This window comes from Lethenteron reissneri, chromosome 11, assembly GCF_015708825.2.
Source record: "Lethenteron reissneri isolate LAM-NWPU_2019-01 chromosome 11, ASM1570882v1, whole genome shotgun sequence".
Lineage (NCBI taxonomy): Eukaryota > Metazoa > Chordata > Hyperoartia > Petromyzontiformes > Petromyzontidae > Lethenteron > Lethenteron reissneri.
The window spans coordinates 7,704,107-7,717,858 of NC_083789.1; the positions used below are offsets into that span (position 1 = coordinate 7,704,107).

The 13,752-nt window shown below is 41.0% G+C and overlaps 1 protein-coding gene across 3 annotated transcripts in view; it reads right to left on the minus strand.

The window, feature by feature from the left end:
• Positions 1-13: 13 nt before the first annotated feature.
• LOC133341405 (phosphofurin acidic cluster sorting protein 2-like) overlaps positions 14-13,752 on the minus strand; it is a 36,031-nt gene continuing 22,292 nt past the window's right edge. For all 3 annotated transcript variants that reach the window (XM_061549985.1, XM_061549984.1, XM_061549983.1), the window contains 8 exons: positions 13,537-13,647; positions 12,665-12,767; positions 10,824-10,866; positions 8,855-8,897; positions 7,418-7,556; positions 6,267-6,496; positions 5,184-5,297; positions 14-4,332 (listed from right to left, as the gene is read on the minus strand). In XM_061549985.1, the coding sequence (XP_061405969.1) occupies positions 4,214-4,332; positions 5,184-5,297; positions 6,267-6,496; positions 7,418-7,556; positions 8,855-8,897; positions 10,824-10,866; positions 12,665-12,767; positions 13,537-13,647 (902 nt within the window). In that variant the 3' untranslated portion in view covers positions 14-4,213. The remainder of the gene's footprint in view (positions 4,333-5,183; positions 5,298-6,266; positions 6,497-7,417; positions 7,557-8,854; positions 8,898-10,823; positions 10,867-12,664; positions 12,768-13,536; positions 13,648-13,752) is intronic.

Below are 13,752 nucleotides of genomic sequence, written 5' to 3' on the forward strand. Positions count from 1 at the left end.
AGTAATTTCTCACTGCCAAGTCACAGGAACGAGTTTATTGTTATTTTCTTGCGAGTTTCTTGGTTTCCTCTAACATTCGCAATACTGTTACATCAAACATTTTGGCTGGTTAGTGGCAACAGGTTAACCTGCTGGGCTACAAGCTAACAAGCTAAATATTGCAGCAAACTTGAAAACAAGGCAGCATACATACCCTGTAAAGTACAAACTACATGTTTGCCTGTTAATGTCTGGGCTCAGGACATATTCCTTTAACTAAACCAATAAAAAAAATAGAGTGCAAACTGCAAAGCTAGCGCTTGCCGACTTGCTTTTGTTTAAAGTGCTTATGGATCAAAGCTATACCTTTTTAATATGCAGTGGCAAGAATAAACGGAGGCTTTTAACCAGTCCGGTGGGAGCTTGGGGAAGAGGCAAGGGGGGTAAAGTTATATATTCATTGTCACCCATCTAAAGAATTGCCCAGCCCTCAAATAACCCCACCACCTGCATAAATACGAGTTGGTACGGCAGGTCAGTTGAGGTAATTAATGCAGGAGTGAAAGAGTCTGATCATCACTCACCCTGATGATTTCTTCCCCACCCGCGTACCACCATCTCAAGTTACGAACCTCATCTGGACTGAAGCCTGTCGCTGCTAACTCCAACAAAGACGGTTACACGCAACATCGACTACATCACTACATGTTATTTACTGTAGATACGCTTTAAAACACACACACACGGCAAATCTTACAATATTATTAATTCTAGAAGCAGCACAGTGCTACAGGAGAAAGATGTGTCCATATTGTTTTAAGTAAACCGCTGAAAAAAGGCACAATGTAACACTTTCGTTTTAGAAAACTTGTCACGAAATGTGCTGGCAAATTTTCAGACAACTCGATCAGGTACAAAACAAAGCAGGCTTCCAAACGGAGTACACGTTTTCCTGCATGGCTACACGCAAACACAAAAACTTAACAAAAAGAAGAATAACATTGAACAATATTACGTGATAATACACAGGGCTTTCAAGTGTCATACCAGAACATATTTGAAATTCGGGAAAACCTAAAATGACATGCAAACAATACAATGTGCAGTCATTCCCCCCCCCCCCCCCCGACTAAATACTTGTTTGCTTTAATAGAAAAACCTGTGTCCGAGAAGCGCGTATGGCCACGCATACGCAATCATCTTCACCGGTGCAGTTAAGGGGGTGTCTGGCATCACTTACAAGTGAATGCATGATACAAAAAAACACTACAAATGCGATGTAGTAAAAAGGCTATAAATGTAAATAAAAGCAACGTCCTCAACTAAAATAATATAAACCTGCCGAGTACTCTGGTAAGAGTAGAGTGGAAGCAAGTGGTCATTAACAGTGCATGCACAAGTTACTTTTGAGTAAGGGTTTGTGTGACCATGTGCCGACCAGCAGCATATAAAAACAGGCCCCTTTTTTGCTGCCTTTCCCCAGTTCAGGTCGGGTACAGACATTCACAGCTTTTATGTTTGTAGTTGCTGTAGTAATATTACTAAAACATCACCACCAGGAAATCCAGTTACGGCATGTAGTGCATTTCTTAAATTAAAGTTGATAGAACGGTTGTCCCTGTAATGCATCTTCACTTATTCTAAACGGCAGTGATTTATTTGCAGTGGACTCGTTACCCCCCCCTGCCCCCCCCCCCCCAAAGTATGTTTTATTGCGCAAAGATGTCCGTCATATGACGAGATAGGTTCTTAAAAGCCGATGCCGTGACAAGACATTGTAGACGTCTGCTCCCATGTCAGTTTTTTTTTCAATCTGTTCCTACTGCTCAACCTACATTGGACTGCAAATCAAGTGCATGTGACATTCTCAGAGAATTGGCCAAGTCCACATTAGTTTTATATTTCTGTGTGCCTTGCGCCTAATTTACACCACAATAACTAATGCTATCGACATTTCTAAATGACAATTCACTCCATTTTGCAACCTTCTACCCCCTTGGAGCAGCTTTAAGTCTACCAATTCACACATTTGCGGTGAATGTTGCAACAAACTGCCAATCCACTTACAAGTATTTAAAAACCTGACATGCCTTTGTAAAAACTTGCCAGACTGGAACTTGTAGGATGCAAGCAAGGAGTGCTGGGTCTATTTAAATAATGAAAAGCATTGTATCATCGTTGTTAAGCGTCTTGCTTTATGCTATTGGAACACGTGTACACTGCAGTCCTATATATTGCAGTTAGGCTTGTTTGGTGGATAAAATGTGGAGGCTACTTATCGTTTGCTGGCATGATCACTTGCAAAGCACACATTTATGTCTATAGTGTCTAAATAGTGTCATGCATTGGGAGTGGCATATGCTTGGCAGTGACATTTGTTAAACAATGGAGGCAAACATTTTGTACGACGTCGCAATACTCCAGCACCAAGTAATACAGTCCTGGTGTGTCAATCCAAATTATTATAACAGCCACACATCCTTTCAACCCCCAATGGAAAATTAAATTAAAAAGGTGCAAATCTAAATAACCCCCCACCAATGTTCTCTCTGTGCAGTGCTAACTGCATGTCAGCAGAACAAAGCATTCAAATAATTAACAATGCATGGTAAAATGGAGTTGATTAATATCATGCTCTTCATGGTAAAAAACATGTTAATATTTAGAGACTTGAAGATACCAAAGCTACTGTATCCTGCAGTAACATTAATATGCTGAACACTCAATTTATATACAATACACATCTGCAACATAAGTTGTGCTTACTCTGCCAATGTATGTTCACACATCCGAACACTCGCATTTAAAAAAAAGGAAACAAAATAAAACATTCCCTTGCTGCCCTTTGTAACTCCTTTAAACTCAGAGCATTGCTTGTAACTTATTTACACAAGTGCATTAAAATGTTAACAATTTTGGCAATTACACCTAGGATATTAATAAGACTACTGGTTTTACTGCTGATGTTTTGACAACTCAGTTAATGGCTGTGTCATCTATTGTAATGTATTATCCTTTGTCTACTGCATGTCACATGCTGAGCAAGTCAGGAAATGTTCTCATGTTAAGCAATCTAATCTTAGCTTGCATTCGAGCTGTTTTAAGAAAAAATGTTTAACAGAAATTTCTCAGAGCATCAAAGTATGTCCCTTTACGTTTGTGCAATGCCTTTAGCGAAACAGTGGTTATACAATAAGAATACTGTTGCAACAATTTGTGTACCATAATACAGTACCGTATTTGTGTTTCTAATTTGAGATGTCCTGTAAATCTCGTGTTTTTTTTATGATAGCTCCATCGTAGTGGGAATTTGATTGGAATTTTTTTGCAGAGGGCAACTTTTTCCTAAAAACACAATGGCTGGCTCCGAAAGCCCAGTTTGTAAGTTGTCTGGGCAAGAGTACGGATTTATTTTTAAAACATAACGTTTTTTATACCATCATTTTCACGAATCTCCAAAAGCAGTCCAGGGATGAGGTCGTCAATGCATCACAGACTGATACATCATGTTAGAAATAAAATGGCAAAATAAAATTTCTAGATATTTTCTTCAGATTAATAGTTGGACTACTATTTGTAAAGTAATGAAACTGATGGTATGAGATAAAATTTTATAAAATAGCAGCAATTAACCCTTTCCCGTTCCGAGACGTCGACAACTTGTAAGGGTGGGTCTCCCATTCACCCCTGAATGTTGGAACGCGCAAGCGGTTAGCGTTAACTTTATTTAGGTGGCAAAGCAATGCTGTTTTTAAAGATTGTACTCACCGCAGAGAACTGTAGCGACACGACCGTACTCTACGATAGCTGGTGCCAAATTGTGCCACACGCCCTCCTGCATTTAGTCCAGAATCGATCCGATTCCATTCAGAATCTATTACGTTCCAATGACGTACACGTACGTAATCAGAATGGAAATCTGAAGAAAAATTGATGACGTACACACGTCATTTGAACGCGAAAGGGTTAATATCCTTCTTTGCATATTGTCACCAAGACTTGGTGGCATAAATGAGGTGCAGTTCAATTTGTGGTAGCAAATATCACCACCGTCATGCTAATCTTCCTAGTCAACCGGTGCACATTTGCAATTTAAATATATTACACACATGATGCCATTTCATTTACCGCTGCCCGACATGAATTCTCTTCATTAGAGTCCAAGCAGTGTCGCGTTTGCTGCCAGGCAGGATCCACTGCGACTCAGGAGTAGCCATCACGGGCGGACGTGCCACTAGCACCCGGGTCGTCCCTGCGCAAACAGCCCGACGGGGAAGTGCTTGACGTGCGTTGGCCACTGTGCGGCGAGTTGGAAGAACTTGACGTCGTTCCATTCCACGCCATCTACAGTCACTGGGGAGGGAAGACGATCGGAGAAAATAAATGTGGGTGCCATGTCTAAAAGTACAACCGATCGCGGAGTGGCTACGGCCGTTCCATGGGTCGACGTGGAGGGAGCAGCGTTTGACGCCAACTTAATGCGGCTGTGGGCTTGCCGACTAAAATACATTCACAGTTTTCAATTAGAAATATAAGTCATAGGATGAACACGTTTCTATTCTGAACTGTCGCAGCTAGTAGTGCATTAGCCTGTATAAGATGATGCCAGATAACTGTTTGAAGTATCTATCCACAATCGAGAAATAATATGCACTGTAAGTAGCTATTGTTGTAAAAAAAAATTAATTGTATTTTTTATAGCTGGGCTATGTCTTATTATGGAAATGACAACCTTGGTGTTTTTAAGCAGTCATTATTTGAGAGACTTAAGACCACAAACTTGCTAGAACCCACAGTTGAATAACCAGTGGTTGCCTGAATTCGAACCCAGGATCTTAACAGATGCTGCTCATTACCGAAATCAAATCACTTGCATGAACCTCCTGGCCACTACCCACTATATATGTAAACTTTCAGAGGGTCAAAATATGAAATTTTATGTACGAATACATCTGGTACCATGTGTAAAAAGTATGACTATTGTGTGCAAGGTACAATATATATACGATGCAAGATGCACACAATATTTTGCATCCACCATGCCAAGCGTAGTTGGCATGAGCTCCATTGCAAGGAATTCAAGGAGGTCTCCTGTTGGCCTTCACCATGCTTTGTCGCCCGGTGCCTGGGCCCCTCTAGCCCACTGACCCTCCCAGTGCAGCTGCACCACCTGCACACCTGATATTAAAACACTGGTTGCCTACCTTTTAACATGGTTTGCTGCTGCTTGGCTGCGCAAATGAGGCGGCTGATTCCATCGATCACTTGACTCTTGGACTCGATGTCCTTCTCCTTGGGCTTCTTGGTCAGGAATATTCCTGCATTGCCACGTGTGAAGATTTACTATTATTTCAGGAGCCGTCGCTGTCACAATCAAAAGCAAGAGAGCTTAAAAAGGCAATATGTATTGCTGGTGCTTATGGGCAGCAATTAAATCACTTATTCATGTCCTACAGAATATTTGTATAACGGAAATGCATGTGATGGCAATGCTACCAAATAAAAAAAAACACTTAACGAGAGACTGCGATTAAATCTGAAAAATAAAATGAATCAAACAAGTGGAAGTTATGTAACGTTCTTATGCAACCGACATTCTGAAGACACATTACTACATTATAAGTGAAAAGTCCTCGACACACATTTGAATAAATCGAAAGAGTCATAAAAGGCTTATTTCAAGCATTCCTAACTTTAGTTTAATCTTCAGCATAGAGCCAAATATTCAATAAACGTGGTTTATACCACGAATTTGCAAGGACTACATCTTAATTAATTTGGGTCGACATTCAATGGATTGCTTTTACCCTACACATAAAACAATGGGAGGGAAACCATTTTAACCCCTTGTTTCTGAAGGAGTTCTAGGTAATAACAGCTCACAATTTATAGCTGAATGACGATGTTTTATTGTGTGGAGAAACGTGTTGCTGTGCTACCAGACAAGACATCACAACTTGGGTGTACTTACGAAGTTGGAAATTAAACAAAATACAATGCACAATACAAGATAACCGACATTAATGGATACAATTTCAAACAAATCCAATTTATACCATTATTATAGACACCTTTGTCTCCCTAGTGCACACAAGACAGACATTTTAAGGCCGAGTACACCTCGGGGAGGTCTATGACAAGTTCAGATATTTGCCATTAGCAGAAGTTGAACTCGGGTTACACCACATTTGGAGCGCAATGTGCCAACGACTACTCCCGCCACTCCACCACACACAGTCAAATTAAGTAATTGAACGCCTTAGAGAATCCCAAAAGATTGTGCTCACCCTTCTTGTTCTTCTCCTTGGTGACGACGGTCATGCACATGCTGGGCGTGGCGCTCTGTCCCTCCCCGGGCCCCGTGGGCAGCCGGCTGACCTGCAGCGAGCGGAAGTTGCTCTTCAGTGTCGTTTTGCCGCTGCCCTCCTTGCGATCACGCTCGCCCTCGCGCCGCCGCTCGGCACCTGCCACCGTCCAGTAATCAACGTGGAGCCCCATGACCTCACCACCCTGCCAGCTGAGAATGGGCGAGAGGCAGATGGGAGGCGTGCGGAGGGGATGGGATGGGCATGGTCACTCAGCGAGTTTCAGTGACAGCAGTTATGGGTGACGCGCAAGGAGGGGAGTGATGAGACAGAGGAAAGGGTGTAAAACACAACAAAGTAGCAGGTGACCTGGAGCAAATGAACAACAAATTCTAGTGCCGAGACCATAATTTTAATCACCGCTTATATGCATATCTGCAAGGAGCCATTTGTTTTTGAGTTACATCTTCCTTTATAAAATGGTGCTCAACATATATATTAGCAAGGTTCATCTGTTGCAATCATGTCAGAGAATGTGCAAAATGTCAATGTATGACAAATATCCTTAAATATCCGTAATTTTAATTATTTCGATTCTATACATAAATGAGACGCACATGGCCATTCATTGCACACACAAATTGAGAAGGCTCAGGCACATTTAGGATTATTTGGCTTCACTATTATCAGAATATCAAAAACCAGCATTATACGAACAGTGTAGCCACAGGAAACTACCGTGTTCGTATGGCACAGGTCATGGTTTTCACTGCAAACTATTTTTCTAATTTGAATATGCAGTTTTTAAATCGAGCTCTTCACCAACTGCAATGCACCCGATTTCAGATCTTGGAAGACAACCAGGGATGAGCCTGGATATTGCTTGAATGAGTGACTATAAATGAAACAGATAGTATAGGCTGCTGTGGAACTCTCTTGTCAGCAACAGCAAATTTCATTGTTGAAATCTATTTTAACGCCTACATATTCACCATCTTCACCAACCCGCATTGACCAATGCGGTAGTTTGGATAAATAATCTCCATGACCCACATTGCGTGGGGGAGGCCTCGTCTAGCAGTGGATTGTCACAAAGGGGCTGTGGATGTACACGTAGAACACCCAATGGATACCTGACAGGGGAAGGCCCAACAGACGGAGAGGCTGGGGGTGTCGGGCAGATGTCCTTGGAGCCACCTCCGCCCATGGCGCTTGTAGACGGGGTGGAGGTCAGCGACACGGAAGGGTACAGCAAAGACTCATCCATGTCCGCTGGGCACACAATTAAATGGTGTCACCTTCGTGTGCTCATTGACAAATCGTGATCAATAACTTAAACCCGAGTACCTATCCTAAAACCCTGGAGGAATGGGCTTCTGTTGATTGGTGGGTGGGGGGGCAAATAAACTCCATCGGCCTTTCCCCATAGAATTACCACTGTAACGGGCTCATTTACATCAATCCGTGTGTGGTATGGAAATGTGTACAAAACATCAATAGAAAAACAGCAACTTTTGAATGTCACGGGACTTTAGGGCTTGCACTGAAAACGCGTGGTCTTCAAATTTCACACATGACAAAGCACAATTAATGTAAACTCGTAAAAAAAAAATTGAAAGGCACCATAAATAATGGATTAGTAAACTTATATAGGAAATGCATTTATTTCAGACACCACAACAAATTGTAATAAAACTGTAAATCACTGAAAGGCGAAAGAGTGCATCTTAAATATAGATTTAAATAATTTGTTCAATCCATCACATATCTTGCAGTCATGAAGCAGTCAATTAAATTAGGTCTTATCAAAAATAGGATATTTATTACAAAACCTAAAATAAAACCAGTCCATGTTACATTTAAAATGTAAATGATTAGCTGATTTAAATTAAAATGTGTCGGCAACACGGTTTGTTGCAGCCCAAGGGCCAAAATTTTGTGCCACTAAAATAAATATGGACAGCGCCATACATTTTTACAAAAGAAAAAAAAAATCTTGAATTATGGCCAGACTGGCCTGTCACTGAAATGCACGCATCATTGACCCTTCTTGGGCCCCATTACATCAACATTTTCTGTCAGACATAAAAAGCCTCGGCACTATTCTTTATATAAATGTGGACCATTCACAGAGTACCAACAGACCACTGCTAATACAATATTTCTATGAAGATCACAACCTTTTATTCTTGACTTATAGGCAGCCAATACTATCACTGCACACAAAGTAGTTTACTGATATATTGGAGTCGTCTCTTGACTTTTTTCATGACTGCATTGGTCATTTTTTAGTGCAGTAATTTTTTTTGTACTGTATAGATGTCTTCATTACAAAAGACACGTAGCAGAAAGGGCACTCTCGCATGATTATATAGTTCATTGGATGCATGCAAACATTTGGAATTTAGGTTGCGAAATATTATTTTTAATAGTCCACTTCAAAATATTATTCTTTGTAAAAATGAACTAGGAAACATGTCGAGTGGAAAGAAAAACTAAAATAGCAAAATGGGTGATTATTATTTGACAAAGCCAACATAGAAAATTACAAGGAGAAATGCACACGTTACCAATAGGAGCCGTCATCTGTTCAACCACCCCAACGTTAACAATCTGAAAAATAAAAAAATAATATATTATTACAATTGTGTATATATTTACCAAGGGGCTTCATATTCTTTGGGTCTTTCGGTAAAGTCACATAGATAGGGTCAAAGAAAAGTAACAAACTACGACGTTTCGATCGCAACACAAGCGGTCGTCATCAGGAAAAGGGGGTTAAGCCTCAATCTTAACTTTGGAGCTTCTAAAAGGCAAACTGTTTATAAAGGTTTAAAGATGGGCGTAGCCCAAATGTGTCCGCAGCATGGGCAGGGCAGCTAATGTTAATATAGGGGAAAAACAAGCCACCTGCAGTGGGTCTCCACCAATCAAAGGGCCACCAGGCAAACATTGCACCTCGCTGCACACACCCACACTGCTGACGGTGGAGGTTGCTGCTAGAGGTGATGGTGGTAGTGGGCAATGATGGTGCTGGTCGACTTCCACCAATAAAGGGCTACTGCTAGTGGTGATGGTCATAGTGGGCAGTGATGTCCTGGTGGTGGGCTTCCACCAATTAAAGGGCTACCAGGTCTAAAATTGAAACATTCCAGCCAGTTAGGATTTAAACTAGTTGATAACGTCCTTCCAGTGATTGCAGAGTTTGTACCCACCTTCCTCGGTTGAAAGTGTGTCTATGTCTGTATAAATGGATGGCTTCATGAATTAATCTTTGTTGATAGCCAGTGGGTTTGCAAAATACCTTCGTCTTAGAGAAAATCAATTTAGTGTGAGCCCACCGCATTAAAGCAATGATCAGCCACGGCCGAGATATTGGTCCTACCGTGTTTCAGATCTGCCTTATGTTCACGGACTCGGTCCGAGACATGGTCGCTTAGTTTCCCCAATGTAACTACTGCCGCAGACGCAGCTTAGTTTGTAGACGCCAGGGTATTGCATATCGGGGATCCTATCCTTCACAGATGGGATCAGATCACGAATTTTATGTACCGTGTTAAATCGAACCTGGATCTTGTGTTTGCTCATGATTTTGGAAATCTTTCTGGTGACCCCTGCTATGTATGGCAAGGTGATGGTTTTGATTGGGTCTTCAGATGGTTCTTTCCCAACGGTTGGGGTGATAGCTTTACAGATTGTGTAGTCTGAATATCCATTCGTCTTGAGAGCTTGGTGTACGTGTTCCAGTTTACTGGCTCGGTGATGATGGTTGGAAATACATCGAGCTCTGACGAGGGAATTCTTCTGGGATGGATGGTGGTGGGAGTCAGGTTTTAGGTAGGCATCCATACGAGTTACTTTCCTGTAGACAGAATGTCCCATTGGGTGTATGGAATTGATGTGGTTGAGGAATTGGTTCAGAGCAGGTCGGCCATATGGCCAGATGATGAACACGTGTCATCTTCGTACCTCTTCCACAAGGACGGACGTACAGTGGATGCCTGGATGGCGTCAGTCTCAAAATTTTCCATGAAAACATTGGCTACAACTGGAGAGAAGGGATAACCCATTGGGGTACCTTCAACTTGTTTGTAGAATGTTCTATTCCAGGTGAAGTAAGTGTTGGTGAGGCAGTGTCTAACCAGGGCTGGTACATCAGCATCCCTTGTTGGACCAAATCTTCAATGATTGCAAACTACGACGTTTGATTGGTGGAGACCCACTGCCAGTGTTGTTTTACCCCTACATTAACATTAGCTGCCCCGTCCACGCTGCTGTCACACTTGGGCTACGCCCATCTTTAAACCTTGAAAAACTGTTTGCCTTTGGAGGCTAACCCCCTTTTCCTGATGACGACTGCTTGTGTTGCGATCTAAACGTCGTAGTTTTTTGTTATTTACTTTGAACCCAATCTATGCGACTTTAACCGAAAGACCCAAAGAATATGAATTCCTGCAGTCGCGAAAGCTTTATGTCAAAGATTTACCAAGGGCCTCAACCATAAAAAAACAACGTAAAAATGCGCACACATCTACTTACGCTGATGAAGGGAATAAACTTCTGACAAGACTCCTCTTCAAGTCTGTATTAAGAAAGGGGTGTTTATAGATTAAAACTTTGTCGTCATGAATGATCAAAACACTGAATTAAGCTTTAATCATTTAAAAGAATCAAATTGCATCATGAGAACAATGTGTCACAGTAACTTTAAAAATGAAAATTTTACTATTTCTGGCAAATCTATATTCGACATTGATTGCTATGCTTTACAACTGCCAAAATAATATAGCAAAACAAGCTACATTTAAATTAGAAAACAACGCCACAATAGACAGTGTAACTCAGAAACTGGTTTTATTTATCACATGGATAAATAGTTCTTTAAACTCCAGCTGTTTTGTACTCTGGGTGTTATATCTTACTACCTCACTCATTGCTCACGTTAACCATCTTTTAATATTGGCACCATACTTCATTCGATCTCTTTTGTGTAGATGTTTTCAGGGAAGTCCTCTAAAAAGGGAGGTCAAATATTCTTGGAGGATTCGTCAACAAAAACACAATAATAGAGATGTTTTATTGTGGAGCAGGTTGTGAAAAAAGCATTACGCAAAAATGTAACTTAATGAGAAACGGTGCATTTGTGAGATTCTGTACTACTGACACTTCATTAGATAACCATTTTACTCTACACACAAAAGGGAATAGAATTCTTGAGTGGAAAAAAATCCAACTTATTTTCGCACAATCGCTGGGGTGTGATACAGCTGACATTTACAAAGTGAGTAATGGTGTGGACCAATAATAGGAAAATAACAAGAATCCCTACATCCTGAAACAGGCCATGGCAGGAAATAAGTGGGTTTTTTTACAGGTTGGCTTCACACTTGGCGTAATGCCAAAACATTTTCCTGGCATAATAGGAACTCATTCTATGGAAAACCATTTTCTGAACGCGATTCACAAGTATCTAATTTGGCACAAATATAGGTTGTTTTTTTTACAAAGGTGCCGCAACAACTGATAATGGTCAGTGCGCTTTGGGAAATTGTAACTTCCCCCTCCTTTTGAATCAGTGGAGGAGGGACACAAACTTGAGAGTTACTTGTTGATGTTACTGCTAACTCCTGATGTGAGAAAACACTCAAGTTGGTGACAATGACACAGCGCTCCGCCGGCATGTGTGGGCAAGCAAATCCGTAGCATTTATAAATTGCAAGGACTTGCATATGCCAACTCTCTAGGGGGGTGTTGGACAACCGCCGTGTTCAGTGCTACTGCCTCATGTCCCTGCAGGCAATGGGCTGTACGTTTCCACTTGACAAAAAGGGAGAGGAAAGCTCAAACGCGCAATTGTGCATCAGAGCGGAAGGTGCCAGACAAGCATCAAACACGGCCAAAGATTGGGGGCATCAGGGGGAAAACTCAATGGTGCTGCTGTGTAGACACAGATTTTGATTTACAAACAGCATAACACAATTTGCTAAATCGTGGCAAAGGATAATGTAAAGCTGTAAACGGAAACAACTATCATGTGTCCTTGTAGGATTACATTTGAGGTAAGGAAACCTTATTTGAGGTCTCTACTAAAAGAACCTGTCTCAAAGCAGGATTGCCTAGTGTTAGACTAAATTATTTTGTAACTTCTACAGTAGAAATCTTCACACGTTTCTAAGCAGCTACTCATGGTAATTTCAATGGTTGTTGCAGAACAAGACTAACGTAAATCTTTAGGAATGGATTTTCCATTTTTATCACGTAAATAGGATTAAAAACATGAAATCACTGCAAATGAAAATAAATGAAATCTGCGATTGCATTGATGAAGTGGATTTACAACTAAAAAAAAAATGCGTAGTAATGAGATTTCATCGGATTACCCCTTTTGTTTGTAGGTCAGCATGGCTTCTGCTATGGGCAACGGGTGAGTCACATTAGCCCCGGAAATATACCCAACGATGCGAGTTGTAACATCAAGTAAATCTGGAAGAGAATTAGAAAACATTGCAATAATATCATCGTTGCGGCTCTGTTATACAAATTAAAACGTTCCAGTCAGCCAACAATATCACATAAAAAAATACACATTCCTTCATTATTTGTGACAACTAATTTCTGAGGAAACAGTAAAGGGGGCCGTTGACAGCAAGATGAAAAGGAGTAAAATGAGTGGCACCTACAACAGTAAGGGAATAAGAGTACACATGAATCAATTCACTTGTGAATCATTAGCTTAAAAAAAACATTTTTCTATAGCCTCATAAATGATTGGCTTGTGTGTATTTTAAATTTAAGTGTGCAAACACACCTTGGGAAAACTTCAAAGCACAGATTCAAATGGTATTAATTTATTTCACAATAATTGGCAATTTTAATAGTAAAAAATAAGGGATATATAAAATAGGTCCTTGTAGGAATAACCTTGACTTGAAAGAATGAAACAAGAGTGTAATGTGACAAATATTTAGTTAGGCTGTGTTTCAGGTTGTCCCACACATGTGAGGCTTCATAAATTAGAAACAACATACTGTATATATGAAAAGAACATAAAGCGACTTCATACACACTCTCTTAAAATCACTCCAGTGATCCTGTGAACATGAACAGTAACCACATCACTTTTATGTTGCTGGTGTGCTACTCAACCCAAGTACGCTTTTGGGTTGAAGCTTCCTTTAAAAAGCATAGGATGGTATCTGCTTCTTAAAACACGAAAAGCCCTAGGAGCTGTTGAATGTACATTACAACTGACCTGTCGTGGGAGGCTCCGGATGGGTGAACATTTCCTGCCACACAGGGTCCAGGAACACACCCCCGTACTTGCTGTCCAGAGAGGCGAGGTACTTAGCCAAGCCGTGGCAGCCTACGCAGGGAGGCACACCCACAAATCAGTGAGATTCATCACAATGGTATGCAGTGCTACTGGCTAACATCACACTACAGTAAATAAATGCAAGCGGGACCAGTG